The sequence below is a fragment of the Apium graveolens genome, chromosome 11 (genome assembly GCF_009905375.1).
Source record: "Apium graveolens cultivar Ventura chromosome 11, ASM990537v1, whole genome shotgun sequence".
NCBI lineage: Eukaryota > Viridiplantae > Streptophyta > Magnoliopsida > Apiales > Apiaceae > Apium > Apium graveolens.
This window is the reverse complement of record NC_133657.1, coordinates 12872528-12893723: the sequence shown is the minus strand read 5'-3', so window position 1 is coordinate 12893723 and position 21196 is coordinate 12872528. Positions and strand designations below refer to the sequence as shown.

The following is a 21196-nucleotide window of genomic DNA, read 5'->3' as shown; positions in this document are numbered from 1 at the left end:
AGTTTATTTGGCTCATGTTATGGATGTGGAAAAAGAATCTGTGAGGATTGAAGATATTCCAATAGTAAGAGATTTTCCTGATGTATTTCCTGAAGAATTGCCAGGACTACCTCCAGATAGAGAGATCGAGTTTACGATTGATTTGGCTCCTGGAACGGAACCAGTATCAAAAGCTCCCTATCGTATGGCGCCAGTCGAGATGAAGGAATTGGCAGCTCAGTTGCAAGAATTGTTGGATAAAGGAGTGATTCGGCCGAGTGTATTCCCGTGGGGTGCACCGGTGTTGTTTGTAAAGAAAAAAGATGGAAGTATGAGATTATGCATTGATTATCGCGAATTGAATAAGTTGACGATTAAGAATAAGTACCCTCTACCGCGAATCGATGACTTATTTGATCAGTTAAAAGGAGCGTCATGTTTCTCCAAGATTGATTTAAGATTTGGGTATCATCAATTAAAGATTAAAGCGGAAGACATACCCAAGACAGCATTTCGAACGAGATATGGACACTACGATTTTTGGTAATGGCATTTGGTTTGACAAATACGCCAGCCGCATTTATGGATCTTATGAACAGAGTGTTCAAGCAATATTTGGATAAGTTCGTTATTGTGTTTATTGACGATATACTGATTTATTCCAAGACGAAAGAAGATCATAAAGAGCATTTGAGGATTTCCTTAGAAATTCTGAGAAAAGAAAGGCTGTACGCTAAGTTTTCAAAGTGTGAATTTTGGCTAAAGGAAGTGCAATTTCTTGGTCATGTAGTTAATAAAGAAGGAATCAAAGTGGACCCAGCCAAGATAGAAGCTGTAATGAATTGGGAAAGACCCAAGACTCCTACGGAAGTCAGAAGTTTTCTGTGATTAGCAGGATACTACAGAAGGTTTATGCAAGATTTCTCCAAGATTGTTGTCCCATTAACGAAGTTGACAAGAAAAAACGAGAAGTTTGTGTGGACGGAAAAGTGCGAGGAAAGCTTTCAAAAATTAAAGAAGGGGCTGGTAACCGCCCCAGTGTTGATGTTACCGGATGAAAAAAGAGAATTTGTGATATTCAGTGATGCTTCGTATAAAGGACTTGGATGTGTGTTAATGCAACACGGGAAAGTAATAGCATATGCATCAAGGCAACTCAAGCCGCACGAACAAAAATATCCAACGCATGATTTGGAATTGGCAGCAATTGTGTTTGCCCTTAAGATTTGGAGGCATTATTTATACGGGGGAAAGTGCGAGATTTATACCGATCATAAGAGCTTAAAATATATTTTCACTCAAAAGGAATTGAATATGAGATAGAGAAGATGGTTAGAGTTGATCAAAGATTATGATTGCGCGATAAACTATCATCCTGGAAAGGCAAATGTGGTAGCAGACGCTCTAAGTCGCAAGAAAAGGTTAAATATGTTAACGCCGTCGGAAGATTTAGTCAAAGATTTTGAAAAGATGGAAATAGAAGTACGGACTCCAGAATTTGGAAGTGAAGCTATATATGCGATGTCATTTCAACCCGAAATTTTGGAGAAGATTCGATGCTGTCAAGATCAAGTAATGAATCACGAAAAGGATAAGTTATCAGGAGAAGAAATTAAAGCTTAAAAAGATAGAAAAGGAATATACCGTGTTAACTCACGTATTTGGATACCTAATGTTGTGGAGCTAAAGCACGAGATTTTGCAAGAAGCGCATAACTCGAGATTTTCAATTCACCCTAGAAGTACGAAAATGTACCAGGATTTAAAAGAAAGTTATTGGTGGCCAAACATGAAGAAGGAAATTGCGGAATGGATAAGTAAGTGTTATACGTGTCAAAGAGTCAAAGCGGAACATCAAAGGCCAAGCGGATTGCTTCAGCCACTGGATATACCAGAATGGAAATGGGAGCATATTGCGATGGATTTCGTGGTAGGATTACCTAAAACCAAGTCTAATCATGATGCGATTTGGGTGGTAATCGATCGGTTGACGAAGTCAGCACATTTTTTGCCGATAAATGAAAGGTTTTCGTTGGAAAAGTTTGTCAAATTGACTTTGGATGAGATAGTGATGCGTCACGAAGTTCCTGTCTCTATTGTATCTGATAGAGATCCAAGGTTTAACTCGAGATGTTGGAGACAATTCCATGATCATTTGGGAACTAAGCTAAAAATGAGTACGGCATATCATCCGCAGAAGGATGGACAAAGCGAAAGGATAATTCAGACAATTGAAGATATGTTGCGAACTTGTGCAATAGATTTCAAAGGAAATTGGGACGATCATTTGCCGTTAATTGAGTTTTCCTACAACAACAGTTATCACGCGAGTATTGGCATGCCGCCTTATCAAGCGTTGTATGGAAGAAAATGTAGGTCCCCTATGTATTGGGACGAGGTTGGTGAGCGCAAATTAATTGGCCCAGAGCTAGTTCAACAAGCGAAGGAAAATGTAGAAATAATTCGGAAAAGATTAGTTGCATCTCAAGATCGACAAACGAAGTATGCAAATCAAGAATGAAAAGATGTGCGATTCGAATCTGGAGATAAAGTATTGTTAAAGATATCTCCTTGGAAGGGTTTAACCCGATTCGGGAAGAAAGGGAAGTTGAGTCCTAGGTATATTGAACCATTTAAAGTACTGCGACGAGTTGGGAAGGTGGTATATGAATTAGCGCTACCTCCGCAAATGCAACATCTGCATAATGTATTTCATGTTTCTCTTCTGAAGAAGTATAATGCTGATGCGAGCCATGTGATCGAGTTGGAACCAGTGGAAATCCAACCAGATTTGTCTTATGTGGAACAACCAGTTCGAATCTTGGACCGTAAGGAGAGGACGCTTAGAAATAAAGTTGTACCTCTAGTTAGAGTGTTGTGGAGAAATCCACTAGTGGAAGAATCAACTTGGGAATTAGAAAGCGAAATACAAGAAAAGTATCCCCATCTATTTGCTTAGACTAGATTTTGGGGACATAATCCTTTTAAGGAGGGTAGATTGTGACGACTGAGATTTTTTTTTCCGACATAATTAAGTGAATAAAGTGTGATTTATGTGAAGTGATTATAATTATGTGATTAAGTGCTGGTTAATTGTCTTTACTGTATATTAGAATCTAGGAGCGTATATAAAAGCGTTCCAATTTAAAGAGTCTGCTTAGAAGTTAAGCTGTGTTGTCGGGCCGTCAAGTAGAACGGAACCCGTCCTAAAAAGGGATTAAGGTATTTAAAACGTGAATTATGTGTTATTATGTGAAATGAATACTTGAGTAAAGTACTGAGTCCTAGTGACGTTTCGGTCGATAATGAGAAGCATAATTGAAACGCTGAGCGTCGGGCCGTCAGGCTGAACGTGACCCGGTACGCGTAGAAAGGAATAAAATTAAAGAAGGACAAATTTTATGATCAGACTTAAGTTGTGATGTGTTCGTATGTGTGTTTTCTTGTCCACGTGCATGATTACGTGATCTGTTGATATTTTCTTGATTTAAGGGAATTATTTTATTTAAATAAAGTTTATTTAACCTTCACACATTTTTATAAAATTATCTGAGTAAGATAAAGGCATGAGATTTATTCTGTTATCTTCGTATTAGTCCTAGAGATTTTTTAAAAATGATGGACAGATTTATTTGCTGGTCGTTGCATTTTAAATTGATTTTTATGTGATAAAATGCTATTATTAGCACGAACTTGCGAAAATCATATAAAATCAACCGCTCGCTCAAAAGTTTATTATGAGTAATGGTTAGAAAGCTAATTTCGAGATCTACGTATTAAAATTGTCATTTGTAATAATTTTCGACTTTCCGAGAGAGATATACTTTATATTTGATTTTTATCTTATTTGAGTAAAAAGAAAGGATTAATCAAACACAAAAAGGGATTTAGTAGATTACTAAAATACCCTTGGCCCTAATACAATATAAACACTCCCCCTTTCTTTTCTTTCTTTCCCGTGAACATCCTCCCCCTCACTTTCTTTTCCTCTCTCTTGAACACTCTCTCTCTCTCTCTCTCTCTCTCTCTCTCTCTCTCTCTCTCTCTCGAGAGAGAGAGAGAGACCTATAGCTTCTATTTTCAGTGTACTACTCAATTACCACTTGCATGTAAGTATTTATGTAAGTGTTTATGGTGACCATCTCTATGGTTGTTGTATTCAAGGAAATCAATTTCTTGACATATAATCATAAGAGTAGATTCAAGAAGATTTTATGGTTTAAAACTCAAGAGGAGACCCGTTAGGGGCACTCTTAAGTTCGACCACCACCGGCCATGATCCAAGGAGAGCCGGTGGAATTTTAATGATGTGTTGATGTGATTTTGAGCCTTGCATGTTTTGGTTTCTTGAAAGTTCAAAAAGGGTTTTGTATTTCTTTGAAATTTAAGTATATGATTGATAAATGGATTGCTTTGATTGCTTTAAAAGAATTTGGATGTGTGTAAGTGATTTGATGTTTAGAAAATCAAATTTGAAGGTTGCATGTTGGGCTTTTGGTTCGGTATTATGCTAATAAAAAGGGAATTAGATTTGATGGCTTGATGTTAGTGTAAACTAAGCTTAATTAGTGTAAAATGTGATTGCATGTTAGTTTAAAAGAAGAACTAGTAGTGCATGTCATTTTTGGTCCTTGATATTGTGAATCATGATTTAGCCGAATGAAAAATGGGTCTAGAAGAGATTGATTTGATGATTAAGTGAATGCATGCATGTTGATCGGATAATTTGATTAAATCTTGAATTATTAGTTGATGTTTGGTTTTGTGATTCAAAAATTGTGATGAAAATGAATTGCATGACTAGTTAAGGTTTAAAATATGTTAAAGATATGATATAAAACTTTGCATGTCAAAAATTGATCCTTGCATGTGTGATTTATTGAAAAACCCGAATGGATCTTATGGTTAAAAAGAGAATTAAGTGGATTTTTGTGAGATTATATGTTAATTATCTTACTTACTAATAAGAACATGGTTGCATGACTTTGATTGGATAATGCTTGTGTTCGAATTTGATAATTAAAAGAGGGTTTTGAATTTTGATTCTTAAAATGTATATGATTCAGTTTTTGGACTAAAAGAATGAAGCGTAATTGCGTAAAAGACCCTTGTAATAAGCATACCAAAGAGGTTTATTGTGTTTGATTATATGAGATTGCAATTGAGTATACGTGGTTGTATTTATGTGTATAGCCGAATGGAATATAAGTAGAATAGTGAATGATTTGGTTCCGATACCTTGCTAAAGTAATTGCATGTGAAATTCTAGGAGATATGTGATTTATTTGTAGTTGTTATGGTTCGAATTAAGGAATAAAAGAAAAGGAAATTAAGTTGTTTGTTATTAAGAACTATAAGTGACAGTTATGGTCACAAAAGATTTAGTTATGAATAAATCATGTACTCGTAAAAGTTATACTAGTGTGATTTGAAGAATAGTTAAAGTTAAACTAGTATGAATCGATCGATGAGAATATAAAGATATAAAGGCTATGAGAAAGGAATGTGTTATGTGCTATGTGCTTTTGTGTATAAGCTATACTCGTATATTTGAGTCAAGAGTATAATTGAGCTATCGTATTGAGTGATCGTTCCGGGAACGAGATTTGGGAAGCTGATTAAGGTTTTGATTTTATCGTAGATTCGGAGCGTGAGGGCATTCAGGCTAGGAAAGGGAAGGGTATACTAAATGGCAGTAGTTCAACCTTCAGGAAAGCGAATTCAGGCAAGTAACTCTCATTACCTGTGAAAATGGTTATAGAGAGGTTATTGTTCATACCATGCAGAGTATGGAACTGTTTAAATAATGAACCCCTGTTAATGATTTGAGATACCCTGTCTTTGATCTTGTTAAACTGTTATTGATAAGCTTATTGATTCAACCCTTTGGTAACCTGTCTTTCCTGTTCAAGTTATTCGTTAAGTCATGAACTGTTATAAACCCCATAATTACCTTTACGAACCCTTCGTAATGATACCTTATTTCTTGATCACCATATTTCCTATTGATCCTTGAAACGGTTTTGATTCCCTAATTTGAGTACCTTGTTATCATTTGATCAAAATCCCTAGAATTGCTCCTTGCTAGTCCTTGATTCATTTCCTTAACTTTGATTTCTTGAAATTTGACTTAAGAATGAGTTTCGATTCGAAAGAGTCTGAATGATTTCATATTCTTGGTAATGATAAAATGAATTTAGAAAACCTACTTTCTCCAACTCAAGGTTTTCCAAACGAATTCCTGATGGATTGGATGGGACGTAAGAGGCTAGTGGGACTAGTCCAGTCATTGTAAGAGGCTAGTGGGGCTAGTCCAGTTTAAGGCTGAAATTATGCCGTATGGTACCTTAATGACCGGATGGAGGTCGGTACGGGCTGATCACCCGTATTATAATGAAATGAAAGATAAAGTGGTCCAATCAAGGGTTCTATATTGATTTTAAAAAAGGAATTGAAATTTCCTACTCAGTAATTGATTCTTTGAAAATGAAAATGGTTTATATTGCTTTGAAAAGAGTTGATTGTGATATTGTGAAGCTTAAAGCTCGTGAACCCTAATTTTTAATCTGTTGATCATATAATTGATTCTATATAATGGAAATATTGTCGCTTTCCTTTTCTGAAAGATCTATTTTGATCCTTTATTGATTTGTGATGAATATCGGCTTTCACCCTGCTTTGAGCCTTGTTCCTTGAAAGTCCCATATTTTCCTTCATAACCCTTCTTTAACCGAAAAGATGGAAATCTGCCACCTAGATCAAGTAAAGTAGAATGCCCTGAGATTGGTAAAGTAAATTGTGGATTTCATATCATAGAACTGCTTTATAGTTATTTGCTGAGTTTTATACTCATATGTTTTGTTTTAATCTAACCATGGCAGTTAAGCAAGAAGATGGCCAGGCTTAGGCGCACTGCTCGTAAGAGCGTACCTGGTGGTCCCTATCGTGTTGAGAGCTTCCGGTGGCCAGAGCAGGTAGTGGTGTTTTTGAGTGAGCAAGCGCTTAGCCAGAGAGTTGAAAAGATACAATGGGTTATCTGTCGGTTCCAAGCCGGAATCGATTATATTTATTTAATATTATTTTGGGGTTGTAATTATATTTTATAATTGGTGGTTGTAATCTTGTCTCATACTTTATCCTGTTTGATCCTGTTAGTAGTTAATCGGGTTTATGCTTATTTAATTATTAGATTAAAGGTGTGTGGGTCCTTATTCCCTAACCCCGAGATTGAGGGCGTCACACATACTGATCAGTCAGGATACAGTGCGGATCTATACCCAACTGCATAGACCCACCAATATATAGGGTACCCAGGCATTATGGCCCAAGGGTCCGGTCCATCCCCGTCCCATAGGGTCCATCTCATCACTGGCCTTCACAGTAATCATCCAGCCCGTAGAATATTTTGATGTCAAATAATTTTGATTTCAAAACATCCCAATTCAGGGTTCGCAAATAACCCGGAAGAATAGGTATTTGCTTGCGAGAACAATCGATAATATAGGAACAATACTGAAAGGAACTTGCATAATGAAGAGTAATTGCAGCAAATATTAAACAGTTAACTATTCTGAACTTAGAATAGGAATGAAGTAATTGCAGTATGTTACGAGAAAAGTAAGGAATACTTGCCTTGATAAACTTTAACCACTGTTATAGATTGACTTCGGTTCGACCTGAACCTTCAGATTTATCGTCATATCACTAGCCTATTCTGGTTACGATTCTATCCCTTATATCCTTTGATCGGAATCTTTTTCAGCTCGACGACTAACTACTAGATCATTCTTAGTCCGACGTCAATCTTCGGGCCTCCTGAGTAGGACCTACAGGGTTGAAATACCCTAATTCAGATAATCGTTTAAGTTTAACATCATATCACTATCACTCCTACCCATACGATTTCATATCCCGACTCGTATTTATATGTATTATTAAAATACACATAACAATTATGGTTCACATCTTCGAACTCGATTCGGTATTTGTTTTCAAAAAGTATGTATACTCTTCGTTTTGAAAAATAGGGTAATCGACTTTTTTATAAAATATCCTCTCTCAACACGTAATCAGGTTTCGTAAAATATAATTATATATCCTCGTTCGACGTCTTCGATAATTATAGGTTACGTACCCGTTTTTCCGAAATTAATTTCCCGAAAACCGGGCAGCGTCTCCATTGTTTATCGGCCTACCAGTCGAAACAATTCGATGTCAAATCCACAACACCAATCCAATTCGCAATCCCAAATACCAGTACGATTTATAATAACAATATTTTATTTTTCGTTTCGAAATTAATTTTATAATGAATTTTATTTATTTATAATTTAGGACTCAGAATTAATCATCATCGTCCACCATCGGCTCGCCAAGGCTCATCGATGGCAGTAAAATTTATTGGTACCCGATATTATTCGGGTTTCCAAATAAATTTCACCGATTAATTTAATTATTCTCGCACGAATAAATTCATTTCACGAAACTTTAATCAATTCATTTTCCTACAGAAAATAAATAATTAAATCAATAAAAATTTCCGAAAACCGACACAGTAACACACAACACGCGCCAGGACACACAACCCGCCGCCATACTGGAAAAAATCCGGCGGCAACCACAAACAGGAAGGCAACAAACGGCCACACAGAATAAAAAAATCAACATAGCCAAGAAACCCACATAAAATCACAGGTATATACATACGTATAAGCATATATACACGCGCACAGGCAACCTCGCGGGAAAATAATCCGGCGGCTCCCGGAAAGGAAGTAAAAGAGGCGGCAATTACAGGCTAAAAGAGGCAACACCATAGGGTAAGGAACGGGAGAAACATGAAGGTGAGAGTGATACAAACGAGAGGGAGAAGAGAGTGGTGAGAGGTCAAGACGGGAGAGATGAAGAGCAGCGAGAGATTTCGCGAGAGAGAAAAGAGAGAATCATCGAGAGAAAGAAGAAAGAGGGCGCGTGAGGAACAGGGAAAAACAAGGTAGTGTTTTGTTTTTTTATTTGTTTTGTTTTCGTTATTATTTATCCATTTTATTAACTTCTGATTCGTTTTCTCGTAACTTAACGAAACAGTTACGCACAAGATTTTGTCGACATATTATAAAATATATACCGAAATTCTCGGAATATTCAAAAGTTAACAAAATAAAACCATTATGGTTTTTGAATCATTTTTGGAACTCATATCAGACCCGCATTTTAACGAATTAACGAATAAACGCGCGAGTGAATAATAGCCTGAAAATTACCAGAATAATTTTACAATTCTCGAACTATTCCAAACTTAATAAAAAATGGATTTCATAATTTTTAAAGATTTTTGGAATTAAATACTGATTTTACAATTAAATAAAATCAAAAAATTATTTAAAGATAAATAATCAATAAAATATTGATTTCTAAATTTTATAAACTCCTAAAAATAACAAATAAAATTATAATTGACAAAAATAATTTTAACAACAATTTTAGTATCTATGAGAATAAATATTCAATAAAATTATTTTAAAAGCAAAATAAATTCATATAGCTCAATAATTAATTATACAGGAAATTTTTTCGTACCTAACAATTACCCATAATTGACAATAAAGCAACACACTGCTAACAGAACCATCATATATTTTATTTATTTAATAATTCATAATTACATTTACATATCGGATCCGAAAATAGATTACTTAGCCGCTAAGTAACTATATAACGATACAATTTAATACCAGATATGGATAATTATCAAAACCGAGCTTCCTACAAAACACTTTATATGAAGATAAAGTAATAATACCTCGCCTTTCGAGAATATTGGTTTTATCGATCTATAAAATGATTAGCGTATCGAAAATTTTATGTCAGGACTCATACAGGTTAAACTGTATCCTGGATCGAAAAAGTCAAAACATGGAAAGTGTTCAGAATCATCTGATTAGGTTAGGAAGGAGTTTTCCAAAGAGTTTCGGGTTGTAAAAACGCTAAAACGGTTGAAGTGTGATGATTTCCAATCCTAAAAAAATAATTTTATAATTATTTAAAAATAATCATTATTATTTCTATAAGTCCTTATAAAATCACATATCAATCCAAAAATTCCCAGAAAAATACCAAAATTATCTATATTTTATTCTGGATAATTAAAAATTAACACATCCTAATTTTATCATGTATAAACACCCAAGCTTCAATATCAATCATCGGATAATTCACCAAAATTCATGTAATAAACACATAATAATTATTTATTGATAAAAATAATTACACGCGATATCCCGGATATTACATTTCTCCTACCATAGGCAGACTCTATACATGGTGTATTAGGGCGAATGCTCTTTTCAATAGACACACCCTGTTGAGAGGAAGTATCTAGAGTCTGTTTAGTCCCCATTTTTACAACTGCACCCTGTTGAGAGGATACAGAGGTGGCTTGAGTGATCAGCTTAGTTTGCTTACTCTTCTTTGATCTCTTGACCAAGGGTGACTCAGTTTCATGTTGATCCTCACCACTCTCAGTTATAACAGTTAAGTGACCCCCTTTCTCTTCTTTTTACTCACCTCATCCTTTTGAGAAGATGAGGTGGTTGGTTTCCTCGCTTCTACAGGTTTTGAAGGAACAAGTTCAACATAGAAAGGTTCGTGTGGGTGTGCCTGTGTTTGTGCTTCCACAGGCTCAGAAACCATTATTGCACTATGTTAATTTGCACTACTTCTCATGTCTGACATATAGAATAAGGGTAAGTCTTAAATCTTTCAATCATGAAAGGTGTTAACTTAAGACTTACTGGAACCTTATTCTTAGTAAGAAGTTATCCAAATAAAATTTTGGATACTTGCTTACAATTGCCAATTAGTGTCCTGTTTATACCTTCTAGCATATGTATGTCATTAACTTTATAATTTAAAGCAGACATAATAATTCTAGGCAAAAAGATCTCCTTACCTCTTGACTCTAATGGCAATGCGAGTCTGGTGCTCAGCTCCTCCAATATGTAGTGACCTACATTTATGTGTTTGTTGAGGGCCATTAAGTAGACCAACTTCTGGACAACACTTAAATATTGTCAAATCCGGACTTTCTGCAATTGAATGCCCTTATCACAGAATCAAACAGGAATGACCATTCCCTCCTCAGATACTTCTTGTTCATGCTGACCAGATTGATCCTCTTAGAGTAATTGATGAAGTCCATGAATTCACATAGCTCATCCTGAGTTGGAGCTTCCACCAGCTTGTCAGTAGGAATGCCCAAAGCCTTATTGACATCATCCTCAAGAATCTCCACCTGTTGTCCCTTAATTATGCAGTTCATCATTATGATTGTAGCTTGATTCTCATGCACAACTATCTTTGTTGTTGCTGTGTTCCATAAATCCCCTAACACATCCAAATACAACACATGATTAGCAGTAAGAGACCTACAAAGTAGGTCTTAGAAAGGAACTTGACAAAGCACTGAAAAGCTTCAGGTGCTTGGTTTGCATCCATAAATGCAAGAAAGTTGGTCTCCTTGGGGATGAAGGGTGCAATATTGTTGGTTGTCATTGATATAAGTATGAAGTTTAGTGGATAAAAGAGATTTGTAAGAAAGAAGGAAAAACGAGAGAGAAATCAGTTTTGGATTGAAAGCTAGGTCATCTGAGATCTCAAAAGTTGTAAGTATGTATATGTAATGAGATGTATGGGTATTTATAGTAAAAGCAAATGACTTGTCGAGAACTCAAAAATAGATGTTTGGAATTAGTTTATCGAGAAGTCATTTTGAGAAATAAAATTACACATCGAGACGTCATTTAAAATTACTCTTATAGAGAACTAAAATTTTACTTATCGAGATATCAAATAAATACCCAGTTTGTCCAAAAATGGACTAAATTAATTCCAATTTTTATTTGAATAAATTCAACAAAAAATTAGAATAAATTTGTCAAAAGTATTTTACCAAAATAATTTATTAAGTTAAATTATTTCAGTTCTGAGTTATTGAGAAGCCTGAAAATTATACTTGTAAAGACCTCTGTGAATTGACTCATAGAGAACTCATTCGAGAAGTCTAAAATGACTTGTCGATAAATCAGTTAGACTTATCGAGAACTCAGTTCTTTATATTCTTTTGAACACTTTAATTCTTCCTTGTGTTAATTTCACATGTTAAAAGTATAAGTTAACAACTAAGTAGTTTACTTAGAATTTGAAAAGTTCCAAGCTAAAATTTTTGTTTTGAAATAAATATGCAGAGATTTCTGAATTATTTATAATTCATATTTCAGTTAATTTCTAATTTAATCAAATTAATTTTGATTTACTAGAAAATAATTTGCTGCAAAATATTAGCTGAGTTCTTGCCTTAGGATGAAGAATTAAGCATTCCAATTTCACCTACAAGTCTAGTAAAAGTTGCTTCATCCAAAGGTTTAGTAAAAATATCAGCCAATTTTTTTTCTTTTGGAACAAATGAGCTCAATGGTACCATTTATAGCATGTTTTCTAATAAAATGGTACCTTACATCAATGTGCTTTGTTCGAGAATGATTAACTGGATTAGCCACTATAAATATAGCACTAGTATTGTCACACATGATAGGAATTTTGTGTAACACCAGACCATAATCCATTAACTGATTTCTAAGCCAAAGCACTTGAGCACAACAACTTCCTACAGCTATGTATTCAGCCTCTGCTGTAGAAGTTAATACAAATTGTTGTTTCTTGCTATATCAGGATACAAGTCTTTGAGCAAGAAATTGACAACTTCCACTAGTACTCTTTCTGTCAACCCTGCATCCAGCAAAATCTGCATCTGTGTAGCCAATAACTTCAAAACCAGTTCCCTTAGGATACCATAATCCCAAGTTTGGAGTCCCATTCAAATATCTAAAAATCCTCTTCACAGCCATCAAATATGATTCTTTTGGATTTGCTTGAAATCTTCCACATAGACATGTTGCAAACATGATGTTTGGTCTACTTACAGTTAAATAAAGCAATGATCCAATCATTCCTCTATAGCTTGAAATATCTACACTCTTGCCTTTTCTATCTTCATCCAACTTTGTTTCTGTAGACATAGGTGTAGAAGCAGGTGAACAATCAACTATACCAATATTTTTCAATAAGTCCTTGACATACTTAGTTTTGCTGATGAAGATCCCATCACTTTTTTGACTGACTTGCAGTCCAAGAAAGTAACTTAATTCCCCCATCATACTCATTTCATATTCACTCTGCATAAGCTTAAAAAATCTTTGGCAAAGCTTTTCATTTGTAGAACCAAAGATGATATCATCCACATAGATCTGAACTAGGATCATATCTTCCCCATGTTTCTTATACAAGAGAGTCTTATTTATAGTACCTCTAGTAAAACCATGCTTCAGTAGGAATTCTGACAATGTATCATGCCAAGCTCTAGGTATCCACTTTAGTCCATATAGAACCTTGAGTAACTTGTACACAAAATTTGGAAATTCTGGATCTTCAAAGCCAGGTGGCTGTTGCACATAAACTTCTTCTTCTAACTCACCATTTAAGAAGACACTTTTCACATCCATTTGATACACTTTGAAATTTGAATGTGCAGCAAATGCTAGAAAAATCCTTATTTCTTCAATTCTTGCAAGTAGAGCAAAAGTTTTATCATAATCAATTCATTCTTCTTGTGAGTAGCCTTTTGCAACCAACCTTGCTTTGTTTCTAGTAACTATACCATTTTCATCCATCTTGTTCCTGAACACCCATTTTGTTCCAATAATACTTCTATTCTTTGGTGCAGAGACTAACTCCCAAATTTTGTTCCTTTCAAACTGATTAAGCTCCTCTTGCATTGCAGATATCCAATCAGGGTCTATTAGAGCTTCTTCAGTTTTCTTGGGTTATATTTGAGACAGAAAGCATGCATGTAGGAATTCATTAGTAGTTGCACTTCTAGTCCTCACACCAGCAGTAGGATCACTAATAATTGCTTCTCTAGTGTGACTTATATCCTACTTCCTTGTATGAGTTTGTTGACTTGTGCCTTCATTATTCTCTTCATTATTGGTATGACTGCTAGATCCTTCTTCTCTTCCCCCCTTGAGTTTGTGCTATCAAACTCAGGTGTTTGAGATGAGCTTCCATTCCCATAATTTTGTTGTTCAGTAATATCTTCATCCAACATCTGTTGTGCATTGACTTCATCTTCACCATCAGAATCACTATCAATGTTGAGGTTTTCAAATGCAAGGGCTCCAGCTTTATTTTCATCAAGGCATTCTAAGACGGGACAGTTGTCATCATCAAAAGTCATATTTGTTCTCTCCATAATCTTCTTTTGATCTATCACATAGACCTTGTAGGCAGTTCTCTCCAATGAATATCCGAGAAAAATTGCTTCAAAGACTTTTGAGTCAAATTTTCTCACATATTCAGAGTTGTCTTTCAAAATGTAGTACTTGCTTCCAAACACATGAAGATGCTTTATAGTAGGCTTTCTTTTAGACATTATTGAGTATGGTGATTTTCCATGTGCCTTGTTAATAAGATATCTGTTCTGAGTGTAACATGCAGTGTTAACAGCCTCTTCCCAGAAACTTGTTGTCAACTTGGCATCTTGCAACATTGTTCTAGCATCTTCAACTAATGTTCTGTTCTTTCTTTCAACTACTCCATTTTGTTGAGGTGTTCTAGCATATGAGAATTCTTGAACAATGCCCTTACTTTTGCATAATTCACTCAATGTTGCATTTATGAATTATGTTCCATAATCACTTCTCAATCTTTTTACACAATTGGGACATTCAACCTGTTTTTCTATCTTCTTGATGTGCTCAATTATGATGTGTGGAGTTTCATCTTTAGAGTGCATGAACTCTACCCAAGTGTATCTTGAGAAATCATTCACCATCACAAGTGCATATTTGTTCCTTGATAGGTCCATATTATTGCATATTATTAATACCTATTTTATGTCTGTTTTTGTAATTTTATTAATAAATAAATTGTTTTACTTTGTTTTGTAAGAAAATAAATAAAATCAGAATTTGAGTTGGAAAAGGAGCAAATAAGGAAGGAGGTGACAATTCTAGAAGTCAAGGGAATTGAAAGATAAATAGAATCCTAATTGGAGAAGAAGAAGAATTTACTTTAAGAATTCTACTTGTATTCCAAGAACCCAACCCTCATATTTTCCCTATATATATGGGTCTCCCCTCTTGTATTTTACACATTCAACATTCCAACTCCCAAGACACTCAATTAGTTATTTGTTTTGTTCATCTTTTTATCATGTGTAGCTAAATTTGTTCCCTAGGATGAAGATGAAGTTAATTTAATTGCTTTGATATCTTCTCGTTCCTATTATTTGATTCTCATGATTTTTCTTGGTGCTTAATTGTTTAATTGACAAAGTGATTTTGATATATTATTGTTATCAGGTTTATTTTTCATAACTTATGCTTGCTCCATGAAATTTGATGGGTTATTGTTAGATAACAAGTTTCATAGTATATGCTTGTCTTGTTAATTAAAATTTATTTGTGAAGAAAAGAGAATTGATTTTAGGGCGAGTTGATATTAATTGTGATTGATTAACGGATTCAGATTCCTAGGTTTTTCATATTATTTGATCTATTTTCTAATTAGGTTAATTCAAACTCCTCTCAAATCTTATTGTCTAGTTCGCCTGATTTAAATTGTTAGGGTGTTGAAAATTCATAGTCTCTGTAGGTCGACCTGTATTTGCGACAATTAACCGCTGTGCACTTGCAGTTATTTTACACATCAAGTTTTTGGCGCCGCTGCCGGGGACTATTGTTAATTTGCACTCCTTGATATTTAATCCTTCAGACTAGTTTTTTTTTTGTTTTCTCTTTGTTTTTTAAGGAATCGTGAAGCGGAGGAAAGTTTGGACAAGAAGATCGCTAGGACGCCTCGCCGTCTCTTTTGGAATCTTGGAAAGCACTTTTCGGTATTCCGTATCACCTCTCTATTTTTTTTCTTCTGACTTTTATTATTGAAAACTCCAAAAAAAAATATTTGAAAAATTCTAAAATATTAGTTAGTTAATTGTTAAAAACCAATTTGTTGCATCATTCATTCTCTCACGTAGGATCACATCATCTAGATTTTCTTTTTGTATTTATTGCTTTCCATCTTATACAATTGTGGTGATTGCTGGAGGAAAGAGGTACATACAATTTAGAATAATACACGTAGTGTAGTGCATCCATAAGTGTTTATTATCTTGTTCTTTGTGTGCTGCATCATCTAATCAATCTTAAGGGCGCCACCCCATTATAAGATAAGGTGAGGGATTTCATCACCCTTTCCTTGGACCACAAATCACTAATTCCTTCATCTTGCATTCACCCACCTTAATAAAATTAAGTAGACGTTGGCCCCTAGGATTTTGAGCTCAATTAGGAAGGTACCTAAAAGAGGAAGTAAATTTGGAATTATTCAAACTTTTGGTGACAAGGCAAGTGTATCACTTACCTGGCCATTTTGGATTGGTGACTAGGCTAGCGATTCTCTAATTCAGCGCCTTGTTTACAAGGAAGTGCCCCCGCTTACCTGGCCAATCGGTTTAAATAAATCTAGATTTATAGACTTTTTGGTGGTCCAAAAGTTAGGAGCTGTCTAGATTATTTTTAGGATTACCCATAGATCAAAGATTTTCTTTTTGATTTTCCAATTTTTTTGGGTGTTTACTTATAGCTTTTGTCTGCTACGTGATTACTTGTCTTATATGAAAAGTAATTGGGTTCGAGACCATTCATCTAGATTAATAAGATGCTCTAACCTTTCATCTCCTAAAGTAGTAAGGCAACTCGACTTTTCTTCACCCACTAACTTTTCTTCACTCACTAAAATTAAGTCAAAAGAAGAAGTAGAAATTCCACCTGTAATCATGGCTGTCTCACTCAAGGACCGTTGTTATCCCGCTCGTTCCGATGAACCCTCATGCATAGTCCTACCTGAAGTAATCGCGAATAATTTTGAAATTAAACATCACCACATTAGCATGTTACCTAGGTTTTCTGGGATAGAGGGAGAGGATCCATATCTTTTCATTCGAGAATTTAAGGAAGTATGTGTTTTACAAAAACTCCAACAACTTAGCTCAGACTCCATTAGGCTCAGACTTATTAACTTTGCTTTAAAAGAAGTGGCTAAACAATGGTTTCATAGTCTACCCGTTAATTCTATTTCCACGTGGGATGGATTTGTGTCTATCTTTCTTAAAAAATATTTTCCAAACCATAAGGCAAACAGACTTAGGAATGAAATTAACCAATTTCAACAAAATCGAAATGAGTCTTTTTGGAAGTATTTTGATATATTTAAAAAGCTTTTGTCTAAGTGTCCTCAATATGGTATAGAAAAATAGAGACTTTGTAAAATTCTTTATGAAGCCTTAGACAGTCAAACCACTGCTTTATTAGAGTCTATTTTCCAAGGTAAATTTATGGATAAAAATGAGGAAGAAGCTTGGTAATTTTTTGAGGAGTTAGCTGAAAAAAAATGTTGTGGGAGTCAACTAGGGAACCTAATCCAAAACCTGAAAGATCTAAGGGCTAACACGTATTTGGTAATTCTATTGCAACTGAAGCTAAGTTAGCTACACTCACTAAACGTCTAGAGGCCTTAGAAACCAAAAATGTTTCTTCTCAATTTTCTATCTGTGCAAATTGTAGTTCTCTTAATCATGTAATAGATAATTGCCCTGAAAGTGAACAACTCAATGCTATATTTCAACCTAGAGTTAAGAATGATCCATATGCACCCACATACAATCCTGGTTGGAAGAATCACCCAAATTTCTCATGAAACCAAGGTCAACATAATCAGTTTAATCAAAATTCTCAAATTGCTTTTCAAAAGCCCAATCCTGGTCCATACCCAACTCAAAATCCCAACACATGTCCTCCTCAAAATCTTGGTCATTATCCTAACTCAGTCCCCTTAAACCCTCCTAGTTTTAGTGAATCTGATAAGAAATTGAATTCCATTAAAAAAAGTATGGAGGCTTTACATAAATCTCAACAATCTTTCATGCAAGCTATGACCCAAGATAGGTAGTTGCTAAATTCAATCACACAAGACATATCTAAGCTAGAGGTCCAAGTTAGTCAATTGGAAAACACAATCAGTGAGAGAGAAAAAATTTGTTTCCCTGGTCAACCCGAGGTTAATCCTAAATTTTATCAAAACCAAAAGTCTCATGAAAATGTGAACTCTATCATTTCTCTAAGGTCTGGAAATCAATTCAACAATCATGTCGGTCTTAATACTCATCAGGAAGATAATCTAACATCTGAACCAAATCCTCTACTCTTGAATCCTAGTCTTCCACAATCTTCAAATCTTGAAACTTCTGAATCTAATGAGTAATCACCATCCAAAGAACCACCTTCGAAACCTCACTCTGATGCGTCTAGTAAAAAAGTATTTAAGCCGAAAGCTTCGTTTCTTCAAAGACTTATCTCAAACAAACAGTCTGCTCAATTAGATAAGATTTTGGAAGTATTTAAGCAAGTCAAGAATAACATTCCTCTTTTAGATGCAATTCAACAAGTTCCCTCTTATGCTAAGTGTCTAAAAGATTTGTGTACTCATAAAAGAACCACTCATGTTCCTAAAAAAGCTTTCCTAACCTCTCATGTTAGTTCTATCTTGTCAAATCAAATTCTTGTGAAGTATAAGGATCCTGGTTGTCTTACCATCTCTTGTGTCACAGGAAATACCTTCATTGATAAAGCTTTACTCGATTTAGGAGCTAGTGTGAATCTTCTTCCATTATCTGTCTACCAAGCTTTGGGTTTAGGTGAACTTAAAAATACTAATATCACTCTTCAATTAGCTGACCATTTTGTTAAAACTCCTAAGGGTATAGTTGAAGATGTGTTGATTAAGATTGGTGATTTTGTCTTCCCCATTGATTTCGTTGTTTTAGAAACTAAGCCAGTCAAAAATCTCAAAAATCAAATCCCCATCATTTTAGGAAGGCCCTTTCTAGCCACCTCTAATGCTTTGATTAACTGTAAAAATGGTTCGATGAAACTCATATTTAGAAACATGTCGATAGATCTGAATATCTTTAATGTAGGAAATCAACCTAATGAGCTTTTTGAACAACCTGTAGGAGTTAATTTGATAAATAAGGTCGTGTCTTGGTCGAATCTTGAGGATAGTGCAATTGAGTCTCTTCTTGAGGAAGATGTTTCACGTGAGTATGAAAGCAATAGAGAACTTCATGAGTTATATAAGAATTTCACTTGTGATGAGATGTTTGAGGAATTAAATTCCATTTGTACTAATCATGAAACCCAACTTGAGGATAGTTATTTTGATCTTAAGACCGTTGTTAAGACTTCTGTTGGTGAGCCAACCATACATGATCCTATTCAATCATTTTCCACTCTTAATCAATCCTTGGTAGTTAATAATGAAACTCATGATGTTCTTATTTATAGTAGAAAAGTTCATAACCAAGAATTTCAAGTCATTAATCTGCTTAAACAATATATAGAAGCGTCTAATTGGTCTATGGATGATGTTAGTAATATGAGTTTTATTTTGATGCATGATCTTATCTCTCTAGTAGTGGATAATGTTGATCTTATGAGTGAGTTTCACATGTGTGTTGATTGTGTTATGAAGGTAGTTTTTGCACGCTCTGGTATTGGTTAACAAACATTCTGGTATGCGTCTCCCATAGTAAAGTGTAGGTATGGGGGAGTAACTATGTGTGTGTGTATGTTATAGGTAATTGTGTTCCTCTGTCATGCCCTGATCAGGTATTCTCGTCCTTGTACTCTGTCATTTTTCTCTCATTTGCATTCATTGAGGACAATGCATGATTTAGGTATGGGGGAGGGGTTTAGTAGTACTTATATATATTAAAACAATCCAAAACAAATATTAAAAAAAAAATCCAAAAAAATCAGAGATATTTTAGCTAAGCTATCCAGTCCACTCTTGTACTTTAATACTAATTGGTGTTAACAGTTTTTCAAAACTTCTATATATAATGCCTTGAGATGATTTGAACGTAGTTGAGTAAGGTTGCCTTCATGAAACTTGTGTCGAAAGAATTTTTACTTAAGACTCCAAGACGACACATTTGCACAAGGTCTTTGTAGGAAATATTGTTTAGGGAAATTTTCGATATCTGAGATAGAGCCCACATGTTGAAACAATGTCGAATCAAATTTTTGCGAAAAACGAAAAAAAAAGAAAAGAAAAGCAAAAGCATAAAAAAAAGATGCTTGAATAAACTACTTCAATACCCAATATTCCTCACAAATAAAAAAAAAAGAGAAAAAAAATTGAGATGATGGGCACAAGTAGTATAATTGACTAGTCTTGTTTTGTGGCCTTTGTTACTCGAGTAATTAAGTCCGTAGGGGTATTTCAAAACCTAGTGCCCTAAGACCATCTGGTTTGGCAGTCATTGGCCCAAAGCTCGCTACATGGGTAACATAGAAAGCCTAAGAAAACAGTCATTGCACAGTCAATTATAAAAAAAGAAAAAGAAAAAATTGTGAATTTTGACTAGATACTTGTTTTGATAGAGATTGGGTTCGTTCAATATTGGTTGAAAAAGAGGAAATGTACTTACTCAATTGATTCTTCATAGACCTATTTTCACGACACACCTTGGGATTTTTTGTAAATGTTCAGAGTCGATATAAGTGGATTGTTGATACCTACATCTGGGCTATTTTTAGAAGAGTCTTAAAGGCATGTATTTTCCTAAGAATTCTTGTGTTGACACCGATGAATGTTATTGTTGATGGAGTTTGGACACTTGCTAGAGTATTTCACAGATTTTATGGGCATATCTTCTGTAAACCCTTAAGAGACAACACTCCTCTTGTAGAGATCATCTATGAGTTTAACAGGTTGGTAAATCTAAAATTTCTCGTCACGCCTACGAAAAGGAGCATAGGACTTTTCTTAGTTAGCATTTTTCTTTTTGATTTTTCTCGAGGACGAGCAAAAGATAGGTATGGGGGCATTTGATAGGTCCATATTATTGCATATTACTAATACCTATTTTATGTCCGTTTTTGTAATTTTATTAATAAATAAATTATTTTACTTTGTTTTGTAGGAAAATAAATAAAATCAGAATTCGAGTTGGAAAAGGAGCAAATAAGGAAGGAGGTGGACTATTGTAGAAGTCAAGGGAATTGGAAGATAAATAGAATCCTTATTGGAGAAGAAGAATA

General features: G+C 34.7%; 1 protein-coding gene across 1 annotated transcript; it reads left to right on the top strand.

The window, feature by feature from the left end:
- The first annotated feature begins 17427 nt into the window (after positions 1-17427).
- LOC141695354 (uncharacterized) lies at positions 17428-19652 on the top strand. Its single transcript, XM_074499606.1, has 3 exons — positions 17428-17453; positions 17657-17760; positions 18700-19652. The coding sequence occupies exons 1-3, from the start codon at positions 17428-17430 to the stop codon at positions 19650-19652; spliced, it is 1083 nt and encodes a 360-aa protein (XP_074355707.1).
- The last annotated feature ends 1544 nt before the right edge of the window (positions 19653-21196 follow it).

Excerpts from the sequence above, each read along its gene's own strand:
- LOC141695354 (XM_074499606.1), top strand. The coding sequence starts at position 17,428 with ATGGATAAAAATGAGGAAGAAGCTTG. Across the intron at positions 17,454-17,656 it reads AAAAATGAGGAAGAAGCTTG|TTCTCTTAATCATGTAATAG; the intron begins GTAATTTTTTGA and ends TGCAAATTGTAG. Across the intron at positions 17,761-18,699 it reads TGCACCCACATACAATCCTG|GAAATACCTTCATTGATAAA; the intron begins GTTGGAAGAATC and ends CTTGTGTCACAG.